At 42.8% G+C, this 19,241-nt stretch overlaps 4 protein-coding genes and 1 long non-coding RNA gene across 13 annotated transcripts; 3 read left to right on the top strand and 2 right to left on the bottom strand.

The window, feature by feature from the left end:
- The first annotated feature begins 124 nt into the window (after positions 1-124).
- Positions 125-1,287, top strand: Uqcc1 (Ubiquinol-cytochrome c reductase complex assembly factor 1). Its single transcript, NM_139807.4, has 4 exons — positions 125-268; positions 382-570; positions 630-881; positions 949-1,287. Exons 1-4 carry the CDS (start codon positions 212-214, stop codon positions 1,228-1,230), a joined length of 780 nt encoding a protein of 259 aa, NP_648064.1. The 5' UTR covers positions 125-211; the 3' UTR covers positions 1,231-1,287.
- CG9948 (uncharacterized protein) lies at positions 793-2,242 on the bottom strand. Of its 3 annotated transcripts, NM_001274564.1 has the most exons (3): positions 2,071-2,139; positions 1,836-2,000; positions 1,235-1,779 (listed from the first exon to the last, which is right to left on the bottom strand). In NM_001274564.1, exons 2-3 carry the CDS (start codon positions 1,996-1,998, stop codon positions 1,286-1,288), a joined length of 657 nt encoding a protein of 218 aa, NP_001261493.1. In that variant the 5' UTR covers positions 1,999-2,000; positions 2,071-2,139; the 3' UTR covers positions 1,235-1,285. The 3 variants fall into 3 exon arrangements, with proteins under 3 accessions (NP_001261492.1, NP_001261493.1, NP_648063.1); NM_001274563.1 differs by having other exon boundaries at positions 793-1,779; positions 1,836-2,242; NM_139806.3 differs by having other exon boundaries at positions 1,836-2,082.
- An 86-nt stretch (positions 2,243-2,328) lies between these two features.
- CG10077 (uncharacterized protein) lies at positions 2,329-8,742 on the top strand. Of its 3 annotated transcripts, NM_139805.2 has the most exons (5): positions 2,329-2,467; positions 2,737-2,852; positions 3,064-4,460; positions 6,788-6,966; positions 7,031-8,742. In NM_139805.2, exons 2-5 carry the CDS (start codon positions 2,845-2,847, stop codon positions 7,901-7,903), a joined length of 2,457 nt encoding a protein of 818 aa, NP_648062.2. In that variant the 5' UTR covers positions 2,329-2,467; positions 2,737-2,844; the 3' UTR covers positions 7,904-8,742. The 3 variants fall into 3 exon arrangements, with proteins under 3 accessions (NP_648062.2, NP_729194.2, NP_001261491.1); NM_001274562.1 differs by lacking the exon at positions 2,329-2,467 and having other exon boundaries at positions 2,721-2,852; NM_168182.3 differs by lacking the exons at positions 6,788-6,966; positions 7,031-8,742 and having other exon boundaries at positions 2,329-2,480; positions 3,064-6,429.
- A 177-nt stretch (positions 8,743-8,919) lies between these two features.
- tow (target of wingless) lies at positions 8,920-15,377 on the bottom strand. 5 transcript variants are annotated; one of them, NM_001274559.1, is made up of 7 exons: positions 15,132-15,377; positions 13,464-13,801; positions 11,786-11,969; positions 11,675-11,732; positions 10,318-10,985; positions 10,124-10,247; positions 8,920-9,955 (listed from the first exon to the last, which is right to left on the bottom strand). In NM_001274559.1, the coding sequence occupies exons 2-7, from the start codon at positions 13,540-13,542 to the stop codon at positions 9,728-9,730; spliced, it is 1,341 nt and encodes a 446-aa protein (NP_001261488.1). In that variant the 5' UTR covers positions 13,543-13,801; positions 15,132-15,377; the 3' UTR covers positions 8,920-9,727. The 5 variants fall into 5 exon arrangements, with proteins under 5 accessions (NP_001261488.1, NP_001261490.1, NP_001261489.1 ...); NM_001274561.1 differs by having other exon boundaries at positions 10,124-10,262; positions 11,675-11,717; NM_001274560.1 differs by having other exon boundaries at positions 10,124-10,262; positions 15,227-15,377.
- Positions 15,378-18,530: 3,153 nt separating this feature from the next.
- On the top strand, positions 18,531-19,184 carry lncRNA:CR45412 (long non-coding RNA:CR45412). The gene has a single exon (NR_124827.1). It is a non-coding gene; the product is annotated as a long non-coding RNA:CR45412 (long non-coding RNA).
- Positions 19,185-19,241: the final 57 nt, after the last annotated feature.

Below are 19,241 nucleotides of genomic sequence, written 5' to 3'. Positions count from 1 at the left end.
TATTACTTTTCACATGCAAAAAAAAAAACATTTTTCTTTCTTTACAAAGATTTGTATCTGTTACTGTTAATCATATGTTAGCAAGTCACTGTTAACATGTCGTTATACCCAAGTTGGCAGCCCCGTTACGATCAGCTGTTTTAGTCTGTTGTCGCGTGCAATTGGATTTTTTAAACGATTTTGTTTTAGTAAATTTAGGATACATTTAAGAATGCAGTGCACTCGTGCAGTTGCAAGACTGGCCGGCGGCCTAGCGAGAACCGCATGGGTATGTTTAAAGCAGGGGTTGTACTTTATTTAGTCAAAACACGGTCATCCGAATGCACCGCCATCAACTCTTATATAAACGGATATAAAATTTTTAAATTAAACATATTATAGGCAACACAACATACGTATAAGCACAGGCCAGCGATACTGGGACTGCTGGAGCAGCCATGCCGCTTGTGTTCATCCACCGGCGTTGTGGATAATACCAATAAAACGAAACCCGGCACAGCGGAAGCCGCAGAAGGCGGTATTCTGAAGAGAGTGCTCAACAAAGTGGGCTTCACACCGAACACAAAGGCGGTAGGACTCGGATTACTTTGCCCATTTGATTAATATTCATCGAAGTGATCCCATTTCAGCGCCTCAAGGTAACCAGTCATCTGCTGTACGAAAGCGTCGCCGACAAGATCAACTATGTGACCTTTTTCCGCGACTTCAATCTGCCCAATACCTTTAACTCCTGGTTCTTGGTCACCGAACTGCATGTTTGGCTACTCCTGATGCGCTCCATGGCCGAGGGCTCCGAAACGGGCGAGGATGGACGCTTCCTGCGCAACTGCATTGTGGAGGCGATGTGGGGAGATGTTAACACACGCGCCAAGAAATTGGGAGTAGGTTTTACTTTAGTTCACCTTTATATATATAATCTTTATGCTCTTCATATGTGTTTCCCAACAGGCTCACAATCCTTCACGCACCCGTCAGCAAATCGAGACCTTATCCGAGCAGTTCCAAGCGGCCCTAATCGCCTACGACGAGGGCATCATGTCCGACGATCGGGTTTTGGCCTGCGCCTTGTGGCGCCGCTTCTTCGAGATGAACTGTGATGATTACGCGCAGATCGAGCGACTGGTGAAGTACGTCCGCCAGCAGGCCAGCATGCTGGACAGTTTGCCGCGCGATCAGTTCATTGTCAAGCCGAAAGTGGCATGGTTGGAATTGGACAAGTGCAAGGTTTAATCTTAGTTATATTCTGTTTTTTAAAAATAAAGTTTGAGAGTATGTGAACTGGAAACTAGATGCTAAGGTCCTCCACGGACTGATTACTCAAGGCACGCAGCTGGCACTTGAGCAGAAATGCTGTAATCCTTCGTTCTGCCCTTCTCCGCTGCGGTTCCTTTAGTTGGGCCAGTATTTGGTCCATCTGGAGAAAGCTGCTTCTGGGCGAGATTATTTCAGCGGGCTCTTGTTCCTCGTAGATGATTTCCTCTTGGATGATCTGTTCACTGGGCTCCTCGATGACCTCCTCGATTATGAACGTACTCGACTGCTGTGGAACATCCCCATCCTCAAAAGTGTCCCACAAAAATTGCACAGGAGTTTCCGTCTGGATGGTCGCCTCCTGTTTGTTTGTTTTGGGTTTGGTTTTCACTTTGGAGGGCGGCTGGATCTCGGCCAAAAATCGCAGGCGTTCCAGGTACGGCCAGGTGGATCCACTGGTGTCCGCGCGGCGAAACTCCTTGCGAAACTGATAGTGCAGATTGTTCCAGCGCATCAGGCAGAAGTCCACTAAGAGGATTATAACTTTAAATATATATATCTTATTCTTTTATTAGCTGACTTACCATCACAGCCCATCATCTCGGCTATGCGAGCCCAGATATCGGTTTTCGCCTTCATGGCATCGTAGTTCGAGAGTCCAGATCTCTTATAGAGCACAGGATTGGGTTCCACCAGATCAATTAGCTTGAAGTCGAAAGGTCTGTTTTTCTTGTAACTGGTGCGCATGGCTACCAAATTGAATTAAACTAGCTTGAACTTGATAATTAAGAATCCCTTGCTTGAGCCATGTTTATTTACCTTATGAAGTACAGCAGAGCTACGATTAAGCGAAAACCATTTGGCACGTATTGTATGTCATAATTGCGGGCTTAAGATACTTAACAAATGAAGGGAAATTACATAATAATAAATTATATTTTAACTGCATTATTAGAACCTTGTTTATTAGTTATTACTTTACAGATAGAAATTTACAGGTTAACTACATTGAGCGATCACTGTAATATTCCAATTTATGTCCACACTTTGGTTTTTGGGTCGTTCTATAGGCTGGTCACATTTTTCTTGCTGACCATTATTATCGAAGTTGCTTTACCCGATAGGTTCCAGACAAACAATATCAGACGTCTTTGTTTTGCTTAAAAAATTAATAGTTCTTATTGTTAATTACCGGTGCCGCATTAAAAAAATACTGGTTAGACAACGAAGTAACTACAAACTAGCAACCATAGTGCTCTAAAGTGCTCTTAATAGTGTTCCATATTCTTTTCAGTTATTATTTTTATTTAATTTGTTATTATTAGAAACGTTCACAATAATTATTTATATATTAAAAGTTTCCTACTAACAAATATTTTGACATTTTTCCCTATTCGTTGTGATCGTTTCTAGAAAATTCAATCGATGTTTCCAGAAAACCTAACCTATCGAACCAATCGATATTAACACCGATTTTTTCCACAGCTCTATTGACGACGTAGAAGCTGAAAAAATTGTGGAGTGAAAAATTGTAAAAGTGACCGAAAAAACTATACTTTGGCCAGCTATATTTCCACTTACATCACACCAGCAATGAACATGTGAGTATTGAAACACAGGCACACATTTTTTAAGCCCAAATTTCGGTTTAGCATGCGGCCAGGGGCCGAGTGTCGAAAATCAATAAATTCAAAATGGCAGTAAAAAATGAAAATTACATAAAAAAAGGTCGCTTCGTGTAAATTTCAACATTTTGGCAACGCATTAAAGGGCTCAAAATTCTAATTTTATGGCACAAAACGCTCGTCGCAGGTACAACGGACAGATGAACGCCTTCGGAGGCGGTGGCGGCGGAGGAGCTGGTGGCCTAGCCGGCGGTATGGTGCCCAATCGCATGGGCGGTGGTGCTCCCGGTGGCGGACCCGGCGGAGCGGGCATGTTCCAGCGCAATCGCTCGGCCCCATACCCAGGTTTCAATGGTCATGGACCCGCCAACGGTGGACAGCGACGCATGAACGGTGGTGGTCCTAGCATGGGACCCGGCGGACCACGCAACCAGGATGGATTCGGTGGTCAGAACGGGGGCCAGCGCTCTTCCAATCATGGCGCTCACTTGCCCAAGATCGTTTGGTCTGAGGTGAATCTTACGCCATTCCGCAAGAACTTTTACAAGCCGTGCGATTCGGTGCTGGCCAGGACTGTCGGTGAAACAGAGACCTTCCTCACCAGCAATGAGATCACCATCAAGGGCGATCAGGTGCCCACACCCAGTATTGAATTCGAGGAGGGCGGCTTTCCCGATTACGTGATGAACGAGATCCGTAAGCAGGGTTTCGCCAAGCCAACGGCCATTCAAGCCCAGGGTTGGCCCATTGCTATGAGTGGACGGGATCTGGTGGGCGTGGCCCAGACCGGATCGGGCAAGACCTTGGCGTATGTTCTGCCGGCGGTGGTGCACATCAATAACCAGCCGCGCCTGGAGCGCGGTGATGGACCCATCGCCCTGGTCCTGGCTCCCACTAGAGAGTTGGCCCAGCAGATCCAGCAGGTAGCCATTGAGTTTGGCAGCAACACGCATGTGCGCAACACTTGCATCTTTGGTGGAGCGCCCAAGGGACAGCAGGCTAGGGATTTGGAGCGCGGCGTGGAGATTGTAATTGCCACACCAGGTCGCCTAATTGATTTCCTCGAGCGCGGCACCACCTCGTTGAAGAGATGCACCTATCTGGTGCTTGACGAGGCCGATCGTATGCTCGACATGGGCTTCGAGCCCCAGATCAGAAAGATCATGCAGCAGATCCGACCGGACCGTCAGGTACTCATGTGGTCAGCTACCTGGCCCAAAGAGGTGCGCCAGCTGGCCGAGGAATTCCTTAATAACTACATACAGGTGAACATTGGTTCGCTTTCGCTGAGCGCCAATCACAACATCCTCCAGATCGTGGACGTGTGCGATGAGAATGAGAAATTGATGAAGCTGATCAAGCTGCTAACAGACATCTCGGCGGAGAACGAGACCAAGACCATCATTTTCGTGGAAACCAAGAAGCGTGTGGACGAGATCACGCGCAATATCTCCCGCCAGGGCTGGCGCGCATGCGCCATCCACGGCGATAAGTCGCAGCAGGAGCGCGACTTTGTGCTCTCGAGCTTCCGCAATGGCCGGCACTCGATACTGGTGGCCACCGATGTGGCTGCCCGCGGACTCGGTGAGTATACGTAGCCTTTGTGGGGCCCTAAATGGGGCCAACTTTCGTTTTTTCTCTCCGTAACCAAGCAATTGTTGCCTGTGGATCAATCAGCATCCCGTGGGGTTTCATTCATTATTTTGTGATTCGTCGTCGACGCCTTCCTGGTTCGTCTGGTCTCAGCGATCCGTCAGCGATGAATCGGCCAACACCGCCCAGCCTCTTCGCTCTTCCTTCCGCTCTGTTTCCAGAACTTTGGAGGTTTTTCGTTTCGGGTCTGTTCCGGATTTCACAAGCTATTCACGATTTGAAGCTGAAAGCGCATGATTCCCATTTTGGGGTCCATTGATGGAATCTTCGCTTGCTTCAGTGTGTAAATAATACTCATAGTTTTTTGTTTGTATTCATTTTAATTTAATTAAGCTGGGTAAACAGTAGCCTAATCTAAGAGCTCTAGCGCAAATCTTCGCCTAGCTGTGTTCGAAATTAACTGGGGTTAGATATGGGGGTTAAATATTTGTAAACAAATTTTTATTTTATGTTATATTTTAAATGAAGTTTTGGGTAGCTATGCGGAGTTAAATGAGCTCATTACTGGTTACCATCTATCAAAGAATGTTATTTGGTAAACGTGAAAACCGGAAAGGACCGCTTGTATTTTTTTTTTAAATTGCATGTTCAAATCTGTAGGCAGCCGAAAAATTGTCATTTATTATTTTTCAATCATTTTCGAGTGGTTCGATGCCGGGTGGACCATTAAGTCTAACTTATTGAACCCTTTAGTTTGCTGAATGATTCTACGAATCCGAAGAAAAGGTGTGGGCTCAAATAATGAGGGGAATGTGTTTGTTCTCCATGCATTGCTGGTTATATGATGTTGTTACTTTTAGTTCGTTTGTTGCTCTCTTGCTCATAGTTTTTAGTTGTGTCTCGTCAATCACATTTTGAGTAACTTAATTGTAAAAAAGCGATTTACTGTCAGTCAAGGAGTCAATGGCCAGCAAAATAATCTTAAAACAAAAAACCCAAACTAAAGAGTAATCTCAGTGCACCCAAAAGAAATTAACCTTTAATCCAAAGCGATTAAACCGTGCCTTAACTATAACTATATATATATATCTTAAGTTTTTTTTTTATTTAGTTTCTAGAACAATGTGAAGTAACTAATGTGTTGAGTAACATTTGCAACATTTTGCGGCCCAAGTATTTGTTGACTGATGATAATTTTCTGTAGCTTATTTATGTATCATAAAGTACCTAGTATACTATATTACGTCGCTCCTTACTCTATGTATAATACCTAAATTTGTGTGTGAACAAAAATATCATCAGCACTTTATGAAATGGACTTCGATTTTTCAAATGGCAAAACTAGACAAAAAAGAAAAAAACCCGTTCAAAGTTAAAAAGTTATATACACAAAGCAGTTAAAGAGAAAAGCTATATATACAAGTTGAGGGTTGAGTTATAAGTTTCTAGCATTGCGGAGATCCGTGGGATCTCCATCATCACGGCCCAGTTGCGAGGACACCATCTCCAGGGACTCTTATTCGTAAGCCTAATTCTAATCCCATATTCTAACCCTAGATCGCCAGGGTAAGTACTAGGCTAATTTATTTCTTCCTAATCATAGCAATATGCCCGCATCCTCGTTCCCCCTTCCCTTCCATCGAAGTATGTTCCTCCTTTTAAACCAAATCAGCACCCTTCTATCATAAGCTTTGATCATTCATTCACATTTATGTACATCTCTTATTTATAATGTTAATTTTAATCAAGCCGTCTCTTGTATGCATTAAGCTTAAACATTTATATTACGATTTGTGTATTCAAAAATGATATAAAAGAAAGTATGATGAGAAGAAAAGGTCGAGGTCCACATTTCTGCAGTATAAAAAGAACATATGTCTATTTGCCAAAGATGTATTGTTATTAATATACGCTAATAGTATTGATGGCGAAATTTTTGTTCAAAGTACAAAACCATACCAAAAAAAAAAAATTTAAATTTAAACCGATCTAACACCAACCGACAAAATCCATTCGACAATTCGATCAAAAATGTATTTTAAGTTCTATTAACAAACTTAACAAGAAAAACAAATGATCGCACCGACACAAACAACCACTAATACCAATACCATGACATGAAAACACACACCAAGACAGAAACGGACACCACTCACACAAGCACACAAATAAGTTTTTTGTTTTTGTTAAATAGTTTCTTGAGTATTGAGAAAGATTCCTATTTTCGACGCATTGCTTCGATTTGATAATTTTAACGCTTCTTTTCACATTCTTCAATTTTCAAATTCGAAATGAAAAATATTATTGAAATCAAACAGACGTTGACGATGTCAAGTTTGTGATCAACTACGATTATCCTTCGAACTCGGAGGACTACGTTCATCGCATTGGACGCACCGGACGATCCAATAACACCGGCACCGCCTACACCCTGTTTACGCATTCCAACGCCAACAAGGCCAACGACTTGATCCAGGTGCTGCGCGAGGCCAACCAGGTGAGTGCTCCTCGTAGCTTTCAATCCTTTCGATGGCAAATTTACTCACCTCCTCCGTTTGCAGACCATCAATCCCAAACTGATGAACATGGCCATGAACGGTGGCTACAACAAGCGCGGTGGCGGCATGGGTGGCGGCTACCGTGGCGGCAATGGCTATCAGGGCCGCAATCCCCAGATGGGCGGTGGATACAATGGCGGCAACAACTACCGCAACAACAATGGTCCCGGCGCCACCATGAATCGCAACTCCTTTAACGGCGGCAGCGCTGGCGGACCACCACGCTTCGATCAGAAGCCGCGCACTTCTCCGCCGAATCAGGGCGGACAGGGCGGCTACCGTGGCCAGGGAGGCGGTGGCTACCAGGGACAACAGCAGCAGCAGCAGCAGCAGAACGGCGGAGTGCCCTTCTCTCGTTTCAATCCCAATGCTGCTTGCTTCGAGCCCAACAAGCCGCAGAATGGTCCGGGATCTGGACCGCCACAGGCGCAGCACCAGCAGCAGCAACAGGCTCAGGCTGCCCAGCAGCAACACCTACTTCCTGATGCATCCGTGCAGGCGGCGATGACGGCTGCAAACTACGGAGTTGATCAGAAGCGCTCCCGTTTCTCGCCCTACAACATGAACTTTGCCAACATGCCACCACCAGCGATGAACCAGCAGCAGGCGGCGGCGGCCCAGCAGCAACAGCAACAACAGTTGCAAACTCCCCAGCAGCAACAGCAGCAGCAGCAAATGCAACAGCCACAGGCCTATGGCCAGTACTCTTCAATGTCCTCCAGCATGGCAACCGTGTCGCTCAACGGAGGAGCTGCAGCGGTGGCCAGCTCTTACCGCGCCCCGTACGCAGTGCCCACGCAGGCGGCACCCTATATGATGGCGAACGGCGGCGACATCTTTGCCTATCCGCCGCCTCCGCTGCCTGTGCAGAACTAGAGGCCCTGCGGTTCGATAGAGGCTACCAGATTGTAGACCAGCTCTACTGTAATTTCCTTTCCCCACACGAACATTACACGCACATCCGCACACCCACCCGTATTAATTGTACACAAGTCACGATCACAAGTCCAGAGACTTCAGAGGGAAGATGTTAGATGAGCGTCGGTGATGTACGTATCGTGTAGATCTCCTCCGCCCACATCATAGCTATATAATATGGTTTAATCTGGAATCAAATACGCTTTTAATTTGATTAATCTCTTTGTTCCCCCCAAAACAAAACAAAACAAAACAAAAACCCCACATTTAGTTGATAAGCTTTTGGTTTAGTCAAATTGTTAGGGCATTCGAGTGCCGATCATCGATGTTGTTGGCATTTATCTTTCCAGAGCCCTGGGCGTATTTGATTTCTTTATACAATTCTCGAATATTGTACGTATCTATTCATACACTGCAAAATCAATGTTTGCAATGCTCCAAACGAACCCAAGCCAAAAGAGATTAGATACAATCGAATAATGAAGGAACACTAAGTGGGATAAAGCTCCCGGTACACCTTTCACACTATCGGACACATTTACACATAAGAAACAATGTCAATTTCGTGGAATCAAATGCGTATTATTATGTCATCTTAAACCATATTATGTGACTAGTCTAATGAATTGCTTAGCTGGACACTTTTCACATCGTAACAAGAACTTCAAACATAAAACACAAAAACAATAAAACATCAAAATACGTTCAAAAATTTGAAATGTAATTCCATTTTATGTCAGCAGCCCATAAGTATGAATTGATAACAAGATATGAATAAAGGAATTAATTAGAATTTCAACCGTGCGCTTTTAATTATTCCCGCTGATAAGGAAGTCTTTGGGTTTAAACTTAATTGATTTGCTTTTATTTTCCATTTTAAATATATATGTATATATATATATATCCATATAAGAAAAACTATCATACATCCAAAATTATATTATTAATAATAAATAGAACTAAAGTATACAAATATTACTAGACAGCTTCATCCGTTAATTGCATATCCAACGAACATTCCATCATCATCCGCCATCATCAATGTTACACCATTTCGAGAATTTGACGGAAAAATATTTGTTAAAAAATTACACCATGAGATTTATGACTAACAAAATTGCGTGAGAATGTAGAAGTCATTTGTTTGTTACACTTTATATTATTTACTTTGTATGATTTGTGTTTGCTTTTTCTCGGGCTCTAACACCTCCTACTCCGTTTTCAGCATCCGCTTCCGCTTCCGTTTCAGCGACCGCTTCCGCTTCCGCATCTCCTTTGTGGCATTTGCATATATGTATATATCGCTTTATAACGCTATACTCGATTCCTAAGTCTATGTACCTTGCGCTTTTTCGGATCCAACTCGGTATGTCCCTATGTACCTATGTCCCTAGCTTTCTTTGGCTGCCTCTTGAATATCCTTGTAGTTGAATGCTTTATTTGTTGCTCCGCATAGGTATAGTAGTTGCTCATATTGTTTCTTTGTTGCAAATAGTACGCATTTTGGGGATTCTGAGGGTCTGAAACATTGAGTGCAGTTTTACAATTTCTTAATTGATTTTCTTTCATTTTGAAGTTTCTTTTTGGTTGTTTTTTTTTTTTGGCTTTTTCTTTGTTTTTTTTTTACTGTGTGTTTTGTCACGGGTTTCGTATTCTTATAATTTTGGTTAATTTTAGCTTTCCTCTTTGGCTGCAGTTTTTCCAACTGTGAGTGGTTGTGTGTGTGTGTGTGTCTGAACGTGGGTGCATCCTCCGTCTGCCGGCTGTTTACATATATAGATATCACGAGAGTTCCTGCGAGAACTGCGTCTCCAGGGTGGGTCTAGTTCTAGTGGGGTTCCTGCTGGGATTGCGTATCGGTGGTCCTGGGCTGCCATAGCCCGCCGCATACAGCTGCGGGCACGAGTCTTTTATGAGTTCCTGCGTCTCGCGCAACTGCCGCTGCACCTGCGGCGCCAGTCTCTGCACGCTGATGGCCGGCGGGAACTTGTATTCCGCCGCTGGAGCGGCCTGCAAATGGTCAAGTAAATATATTAGTCATTAAGCTAAAAGTCAAGATAATAGGCATTAAGAATTAGTTGCTCATGAGCGCAAATTCTGCAGACAGTAGAATTTTTTAAGAATTCTTCAGCAGACTCAAGTTGCCCTCTAAGATCCAGTACATATAGGATCACTCACCTGTACGCCGTGCATCATCTCGCCGTAGTAGGCGCCCGGCGGAGGAGGCGGTGGCTGTTGCTGCTGGATTTGGCTGTGTGGAGCGGTTGGCGGTTCGTAAGTTTCGGGGGCGTTGCATTTGATGCTGAAATGCACATCACTGTATTTAAATGGATATAATATATATATATATGATGACAGATAGCTGAACCTACCCAGTTGCACAGAGGAGAGTGGTTGCAGCGGGTCCACCATAGATCAGGCGCTTTGGACTCACGCTCTGGGGCTTTGATCCGGCGGGAAGGGTCAGCAGGTATTGCTGTTGCTGCTGCTGGTAAAGTTGCTGCTGCTGCTGCTGATTGAGTTGCAGCTGCTGTTGCTGCTGCAGCTGTAGCTGTTGTTGCTGCTGTTGATGCTGCTGCTGCAACTGGACGAGCTGTGCCGCTGCTGCTGCCGTGGACGTGTTGACAACATTAGGATCCAACTGGGGCAGCAGTATTAGTTGCTGCTGCTGCTGCTGGTAGAGCACTGCCGCCTGTTGCTGCTGCTGTTGTTGCTGCTGCTGCACCACTTGCCGTCCCGTCAACACATGCTGAGGTAGATACTCCGTCGTGGGCAGCGCGACTATCGTCGATGAGGAGGAGGAGGAGGTGGAGGCGGTGACCGCCGAGGCGCTAGAAGGCTGAATCAGCAGGCCGGCGCCACGCGGTGGCTGCTTCAATGGCACCTGCACCTGGCGGATGGGCGTCGTCTGCAGCGAGCGGCTGGCCGAGGAGCAGATGGAGGCCGTAATGCTGGCGGACTCCCAATGTTGACGCAGGGCGTTTAGTCGGGCCTCCTCCAATGCGATCTCCGTCTCGCTGGCCGAATCGTAGTCGGGACCCTAAAACAAGCGTGTTTGTGTTTAGCCAGATTTGGTCACAGACAAGAAGTAAAAGTTTAGCAAAACACCCAGAATATAAAGATCAAATTAAAATACCTTTAAAATGGAAATTTATAAAAGATTTTGTGTCTAACATGTTTAATAAAATAATCAAATTAATCCCCATGGCATATATGTACATTTTCTTGCTGCGCATAAGTTGTTCCAATCTCTTTGAAGTCAAATTTTCAGGTAACAAGCGAATTTTAATGGCTCCTCACATGTTGTTCGAAAAGAAAACAAATAGGGGGCCATAAAACTAATTGTTTTGCTCTTTCGATTTGGGATAGCCAAATACTTAGTGCACTTACATATATATTGATTTTTGGCCATTTGTTTATTATCACGGAACAGCCAATTACACATCAATGTTATGACTAGTTAGCTGATCATTATTTACATTGGTTGAGTTTATATTGCAAAGCTTTTAAAATATATATGTATGTTAAAATTAATAAATTCTATTAAATTACGTATTTGGGGTCAATGAATTTATAGAATTTCGTACTTTCAACTTTTTGTGTTTATAGAAACAACAATTGTTCTCTGTGCTTTATAGCGAGTGATTTAAGTTTTTATACTATTGGGAACCCCCTTGATTTAAATTTCCCATCTGGTATGTGGGAATGTATCACTAAGTGGACTCTCACCTCATCAATCTTCTTGTCCAGCATGCGGAAGAAGTTCTGCTGGCTAGATGATATTTCCCTGGAAAAGTGAGGTGTTCATTTTCGGGTTATGCGGTCGATGGGCTAACTTACTGGCTTTGCAGCAGCGATAGGTTCTTGGCGCGCAGCAGTGAGACGGCCACGTCCTCGTCGCTTTCCTGGATGTCCTTATTGCTTAGCTCCTCGCTCTCGTCGTGCTTCTCGCGGTCGCGCTGCTGTGCCTTCTCAGCATCCTCGATATGGCCTTCGTCCTCGTCCGTTTCGGCATCTGAGTCGGCTGCCAAACAAATGGATAATGCCAAAGAAGAGTTTCGAGCATTAGTCAAGATGAGTGGGCAATTTCGCGAGTGCCATGGAGTGGCAAAAGTTTTGCAATAAGCCAAGTGTGGCAAACTTCTCTGCGAAACGGGGGGCAGTCGCAGTCGAGAAAAATGCTTAGAAAACACTTGTAGAAATTATGCTAGGTCCTGGGCCACTATGGATACTCAAAAAAACACTATCTGCCTTTCAAATACTTAATTATTTATAAAAATAAATAAAGAAATCAAAGTTTTTAGCATCCTTTTTGTACCTGCACGTTTCTGTTTTGCTAATCCATCTTTCGGCTTAGCCTGCGTATACTTAATATTTCCTCGGGCCTTTCTTTGAAGTGGCCTTGCCAGCCATAAATTTAATTAAAAGCCGTTATGCATTTTAATGCAAATTCGGTAAAGCGAGAGCCGCGAGTATTATGAATAATTAATCTAGGAACGAGACTAAAGCTTAGGCGCCTCCGAAATATTTGGGTCGTTTATGGCACAATGGCGCCTTTGTGTATGCTATACTTTTTTAGCTTTAACCCTTTTGCCCACAGAGACACACACACACACAGCTATATACAAACTGGGGGGGGGGGGCTGGCCACGCCCCTTGAAGCGGCGCCCACTGCAACAACAAGTTGCCTTTTTAGCAGTTAATTATACACACACAAAATGAAATAAAAAAGGCAAGAAACACGCACACATAGACACAGACAGCAACAAACGCGCGGGGTTGGGCATAGTCAAAAGTTTGCCATGTAGGCTAGGTTTTTACATTCTTATAAACTTAAATTGGCTAGTGTGCGTGTGTGTGTGTTTATATATAGACAATGCTGTGGGCTTTAAAATGTAGGCCTTTATTATTACTTTGGTGAATGTATGGCCTTAAAACTGGGCTCCTCCTTTCAACTTCCCCTTCTTTTTTCACTGCTGGTGACATATTAATCAATGATGTCCTCATTGTGTGGAAACAGGTGGCTCACACACACACACATGCACGGAAACACGGACGCACACATGCACACACAGCTGGAGGCAAATTGATGTCGTCATGCGTGTAAGCTTTTGTTGTGCGAGGCAATACGTTTTCCTCGCCGTTTCCCCAATTTCCCTTGCTCTACACAGAGGAAAATGCCTAAACGATTTGATAGATCATTCCAAATGATCGGGCATACACAAAGTTGGCAAAACAATATCAATTCTAGCACGCAAAATGAGAATAACATAAAATCTATAAGTAAAATGAACTGAGAAATTTTTGAAGATCAATTTATCAGTATTGCTGATTTTTTATTATATATATGCACATAGGTGGCTACTAAAAATATTTGAACTGTGTATTTTGGGCTTATGAAAACCCTTAGATAACCTATTGATTTGCTTCATCTTTAACGCATTTACGTCTGGTGCACCGTGTGTGGAACTTATAAAGGCAGGTGCCCAAAGGATATACTCTCATTTCGCCTACTCACCATGTCCTCCTTTCTTGCCGTTCGCTTTACTCTTCGATTTTCTGGGATACAAATGTATCTTGCTCTGTCCACAGCCCATCTTTTGAATGTGCCGCTGCCTCTAGAAATCCAGAATCGCTGCTGCTGCCTCTGCTGCTGCTCTTGTTGTTTTTGTTTTCAATTTGTGTTGCTTTTTATTTATCTGTTTTTGTTGTTGTATTATTAATTTGTTGCTCGACACGTTGCTCTCCCGCTCGGTCTGCCGCTCCTCACTCTTCGCGTCTCCGTCACCTCACCGTCTTTTATTTACGTTTGTCGTCTATTCTTTCTTCTGTTTTATTCAATTTTCACTAATTTAACTATGTGTGTAAATTAAATTTATTTGATTTGGTGTTGTTGTTGCTGCCGCTGCCGCCGTTGTCAATTTCGAAAGATTGAGGTAGCAGCAACAAATGCTCCTCGGGGGGGAAATACATTTGTGCGTGAGTTTTTCTCAGGGAAAATGCCACCCAAGCCACCCACTCAACCACTCGCCCACCGATTTCCAGTTCAAACCAAATACAGGACAACTAGGCTAATTCAAGTGAAGTTAAGTTAGTGGAAAACTTATAAATTGATACCAAGTCTAGAATGAACCATTAGTGCAAATTTCTTTAGTAATACTTTTGGTGCTCGTTTGGTATTGAATCAAATATTAACGAACGAATTTGATTTAGTAATATCATTATTAATATGGCACAAACTAAACTTTTAGCTCGAAATTTATGAATATTTCAAGTTTCCACTGCTCGATGCTTCACTGTAGTGGCATTTTCCTCATTTATTTGTCTTCTGTATTTTGGGGACCGTAGCGGAAATTAAGTGGGTCCCTGGCTGGCACTCATCCACTTGTTTCAGCCGTGCTATAAATTCAATTTGCAGCGTCAATTTGTAAACAGGACAAACCCATAAAAGGGTTTTTCTGACCAGGGCTGCAGCAGCACTACGCAAATCGCTCTCCTTGAGAGCCTTTTGTATGTTGTTGATGTTTTCGATGCCTTCGAAGGTGGCTCCACGGCGTTGTGCTAAACGCGCGCGTGGTGCTCTTGTTGTTGTTTATGTTGTCGTTGGTAATTTAAACAAATAATAACGATAATAAGCACAACAAATAGTGTGCAGCAAAAACACTTGAATTATATTCAATTATTCGCAGAGAGAGAGAGAAAGAGAGAGTGAGTGAGAGCACTCGGCCACTCGCTTTTGCTCACTGGATATTATAATAGACACCGACACGCGAGACACACCGCACACCACCACACGCACACATGCGCCCGTTTTGGGGGAAGACGGACACAGACAGGCGCGCGCCAAAAAAGAGAGAGAGAGAGCGCTCCTCGGAGAGAGAGAAATTGATTTTTCTATTTATAAAAAAAAATCAAAATATATCCGCTTGGTTCACATCTTCCTTTTTTTTTTTGATTATTTTATTTTTGTTGCCGCCAACTGGCAGCGAAACATAATTTATGTTTTATTTATGATTGCCGGATTTTCATTTAATTTCCATTCCCATGGTGATTTTCGGCTGGCCGCCGTTTTATTTCGCCCCAAAGAAACTTGTTTGATTTATCTCACTTGACCACTTGGGCGCATTTGGCCATTCCATTCCATTCAGTTAAATAAAAACACAGTCGCAAATACACTATCATTTACCGTTTAACGAACACGCCCATTTATTTACACCGTTTTGTTAATAACTAAGAGGAACTGTCGCCCATTTTTTCGGTTTTTTTTTTCAATTTATTTACACTGGCTTTTTCCTGCGGAAAACTTTGCCGAAAAGTATCTGCGACGCGTTGCGAGTGTGCGGAATTCGTATGAAATTTATGCTGCATGACACTCCTCTTTGTGTCACAAAAAGCGAGAACCGCTCTCAGCGGCATGCCAGCACACACACAACGATGGAGATGAGTGCCCACTGCAATGGGGGTGGGTTTTCAGGCGAAGCTTTCGCACAGGGGTTCAATGCTACCGTGGAGCTGGAGCTTTCGGCAAACGGTTCTGGTACGGGATGTGACCATTTGCGGAGGCTGATCGCAGGTCGGCGCCGTCGGCATGGGGTAGGCGTAGGCGGTGCCAGAAAATGTTAAGGCGTGGTCAGGATCAGCGACGGACACAGAAAAGGGTTGCACTTTCCTCAGACCCAAGGCCCTGTTTCTTTAACGCAACACTGCATCGAAGCTCTAAATCGAGGAACCAAAACTAGTAGCACTCACGATTTCGATGTATATAGGATTCGTTGTGAGCAGGTCCTTCGTGCAGGCCACGAGGCCATTTTGGCACTTTGATTTGGCGTTGGTGTACCGATATGCATTCTTTTTCGTACCATCGATATCGGTATCGATATCGGAAAATACACGCATAGAAGAAGTAAATAAACTTTTCTGGTAGAGCACGCTTTAAGCTCCGTGCCAGGAACTTTTCGAAATTCTTGGCCACGCGACAACTGTTCCAGTAATGCCAAAAAGCTCCAGCAGAGGTCTTGAAGTTTCCAAATGGTGTTTTACACTTACCCCTATTTTAATTTAATTTTTTATGAACAGACTGTAATTGTTCTTAAAACTATTTTGTTTTACTTATTATTTTATATAGACCACGGACATCTCGGACACCACGGACCATACGGATATCATGATAAACCACGGACAATACGGAAACCACGTACTCCGGCATATTCAATATTTCAATACTTTCCTAATATTTCGCAAAAATATTTTCGCACAAAAAAAAAAATCGCGCCCAGTCATGTTAGGCCTCATTAATTTCAACAGCAATGATTTTCTGACCATCGCTCCGCTCCACTTCCGATGGACAGAAATCGCAGGACAAATAAACTACCCCCTGCGATTCGCCCTTCTGCATAATATTAGATGGAACATGTAGATGGCATTATTTATTGCATAATAATGAAGTGAGAAACGTTACAAATCAAAACACTCGACAGCATCTATATAAACTTTCGTCCGTTTCCATTCACTCGATTTTTTTTTATCATTATAATATATTTTTGGGGCAGAATCGCTGGCATTTTTTCCGTGCATTTGTCAGCCGCAACGGAATTGAAACGTTTGCGCTTTTATTGCCACGGACGTGTGTCGTCGTCAGGGGGCTGGAAATGCGACTATATCGCTCTCAAGGGGTGGACAGTTAGGACATCTAGGACATCTACGGACACTACGGACTGGTGGGAAAAATATGAAATGTATATGTCCATGCCAAACAGGAAGTAATATACAACAAATGCGAAATGATATCTTCCCATTGATCTATGGATTGAGCAAAAGCAGGGTGGCATTTTAAGTCTTATATTAATGGTGTTTGGTGGGATTACAGATATCGCTTTCGCTAAACAATTGAAACAAGATGAGCAGAGAAATTTCAACAAAAAAGCTGAACAAAATTTGGATTGTTTGAATCAATTTCTTATATATCATTTTAAGTCAAATTCAACTTTATCTAATGGTAAGAAAGAAAATATAAAAATATTATTTTCTACGCATTTATTATTTAAGTTATTATTGTTAAGTATGTCATTTAGTAATTTCTTCGATAAAATAGTAGAAAAGAAAATAATACAAAAGTCGACTCCATATTAAATGTTTTGTAATATTTTTCCAAGCCATCCTTGAACTTGTTACTCCCCAAAATCATTCCCTAATTATCAGATTCCCTATGCAAGGATTGTCATGTTGGTTAACTGCCGATAATGGCGACATATGTTTCTGGCATTTCTCACATTGTTTGGCATTTCTCCCGTTGTCTGCAACAGTTTGAACCTGTTGGTGTGTCCTGCCAGCATTTAGGCAAATTTTCGCACTCCTTTCAATCTGCGACCTCGCCGGGGAAAACAATTTACATAATTTACAGCGATTTTCCGCAGCTCTTTCCTGATTTCCCAGTCTTTTTGGCCGCGTTGATGATTTTCAATGGGGGCAACGTGAATGACGTTTGATGCGGTGGGCACAACGTTTTGTTTAAATCTCGACTGTCGATTGTGACTATCATGAAAGTGGGCGTATCCTTTAGCCACGTGACCGCACGCGTTGTGTTGAATTTAACACGGAACGGAGTCCTTCCGATCCGGAGACTTGGGTGCAATGCAAATAGGGTGCGCCAATAGACCCGCAAAGCCAGTCAGCCAGCCAAATATTTTTTAAACATTTTTTTTTTTCGCTGGCGAAGGACAACGACGGAGGACGCGTGCAGCCAATAAGTCCTTCATCACTTCCGCTTCAGTTCAGTTCCGTGATTTTGCACAAATAATGTTTTGATTGCGTGGCAGCGTGACGTGTAATTATTATCGCCGCACACAATCGCCATCACCATCGCCATCGTCAACAACAAAGGCTAAGCCCTCGATTCCGGGGGCTCTTTGGTAGGAGAAGGATGCCCAAGTGCGGCAAAGCAATTAAAATGATTTGCCAGATGAAAACCAGCCAGCAGAAGATCCTACGAACTGGTAGCGCATCAAAGAGGGCTGAAGTTCATTCAGTTTTCCAAAGAAAACTAATATCATTTTAGCAAAGCACTTAGTGGGAATGAAAATGACCAATCAAGATTTTATTGAATTATTATTATTATTTTGCATCTTAAATTTAACTATAAAAGTGTTTTAAGAATCAATGAACAACAAATTAATTTGTCTCTAAAAAAGTTTTAATAAAATTAAACAAATTAAAAACAATTATTTAGAGAGCTTAAAATTAGTATAAACTTTTTTGTGCACGCCCTAAAACTCAAAGATGTCTTTAATTACAAAAGATGCAAAAAGATGAAAAAAGAATGTGAAGATAACTTTTTAAGGACACTCACTCGACTGCCGCAAATCACAAATTAAAAATGGCTGACAAAAAATTATGCAAATTTCGATGGAGTCCAATCCTTTACAGGACAGCGCGAAAATTTCATTAAAAACAGCAGCAGCCCAAAAAATCTTTTGATAAAAATTAAAAACTTTACGCTGTTGGACAATTGACAAGACGGAAAAGAAGGAAAAATAAAATGAGACAAGAAACGAAAATAAAACATCAAAAAATTGTGAAATGATGGAACAAGGAATTAAAACAAGCAACCATAAAATATTATGACAGCGTGGAAATTGGGGTAGAAGTCGGTGAAATATTTAAATTTCGCCAAGCTGCTTTTATATAATTTTAATGTCCTTTTTTCCAGAGCCTCTTAAGGTCCAGCCAAGTGGAGTGCGACTTGCCGGCTGCTTTGCATAATTATATTCATTGAAAACTTATTTTCTTCAAGTTTTCCGCAGCAGGAAAATATTAAAATAAAAATACGTTGAAAAGAGAAAAAATCCAAGAGCTGAATTGAGTTACATCACAAGAAGATGGCGAGAAGAGAAACAGTTTTTGACATTTAATTGCTGAAGAACTGCAGCTTGGCGATGGGTCGCTATATAATGGAGGTGGAGCAACTGAGTATCGGAGAAGAGCTGCCCAAATGTCCACCTCGCCACTTGGAGAAACTCGTTTCAATGGCCAGCATCCTGAAGATGCTGGAACTTGTGCTGCCGCAGAATAAGAGGACCGAAAGCTGAGGAGCTCGTCCCAGAGAGAAGAAAAAATGTAACATGATTTAATGACATGAATTATTTATGAGTTTCCTGTCAATCAAAAACCACGTCAAAGCATTTTGATGGCGATGTCAACGCGCCAGTGAGCAAAACACACGATGCTACCTCGCCACAAGCATAAAAAATAAAATACAAAAATAAAGAAAATCAAAAAGAGCCAAGGTTGCTAAATATAT

This window comes from Drosophila melanogaster, chromosome 3L (assembly GCF_000001215.4).
Source record: "Drosophila melanogaster chromosome 3L".
Classification (NCBI taxonomy): Eukaryota; Metazoa; Arthropoda; class Insecta; order Diptera; family Drosophilidae; genus Drosophila; species Drosophila melanogaster.
This window is presented reverse-complemented; position numbering and strand designations above follow the sequence as displayed.

Bases quoted from the DNA above. Each gene is read 5' to 3' on its own strand.
- Uqcc1 (NM_139807.4), top strand. From the start codon at position 212: ATGCAGTGCACTCGTGCAGTTGCAAGACTGGCCGGCGGCCTAGCGAGA. The intron at 269-381 runs GTATGTTTAAAG...AACATATTATAG, and splicing joins GCCTAGCGAGAACCGCATGG to GCAACACAACATACGTATAA. The intron at 571-629 runs GTAGGACTCGGA...ATCCCATTTCAG, and splicing joins TCACACCGAACACAAAGGCG to CGCCTCAAGGTAACCAGTCA.
- CG9948 (NM_001274563.1), bottom strand. From the start codon at position 1,998: ATGCGCACCAGTTACAAGAAAAACAGACCTTTCGACTTCAAGCTAATT. The intron at 1,780-1,835 runs GTAAGTCAGCTA...TAATCCTCTTAG, and splicing joins CGAGATGATGGGCTGTGATG to TGGACTTCTGCCTGATGCGC.
- CG10077 (NM_139805.2), top strand. The intron at 4,461-6,787 runs GTGAGTATACGT...GAAATCAAACAG, and splicing joins TGTGGCTGCCCGCGGACTCG to ACGTTGACGATGTCAAGTTT. The intron at 6,967-7,030 runs GTGAGTGCTCCT...CTCCGTTTGCAG, and splicing joins TGCTGCGCGAGGCCAACCAG to ACCATCAATCCCAAACTGAT.
- tow (NM_001274560.1), bottom strand. From the start codon at position 13,542: ATGGGCTGTGGACAGAGCAAGATACATTTGTATCCCAGAAAATCGAAG. The intron at 11,970-13,463 runs GTGAGTAGGCGA...TTTGTTTGGCAG, and splicing joins CGGCAAGAAAGGAGGACATG to CCGACTCAGATGCCGAAACG. The intron at 10,263-10,317 runs GTAGGTTCAGCT...ATTTAAATACAG, and splicing joins ACTCTCCTCTGTGCAACTGG to TGATGTGCATTTCAGCATCA.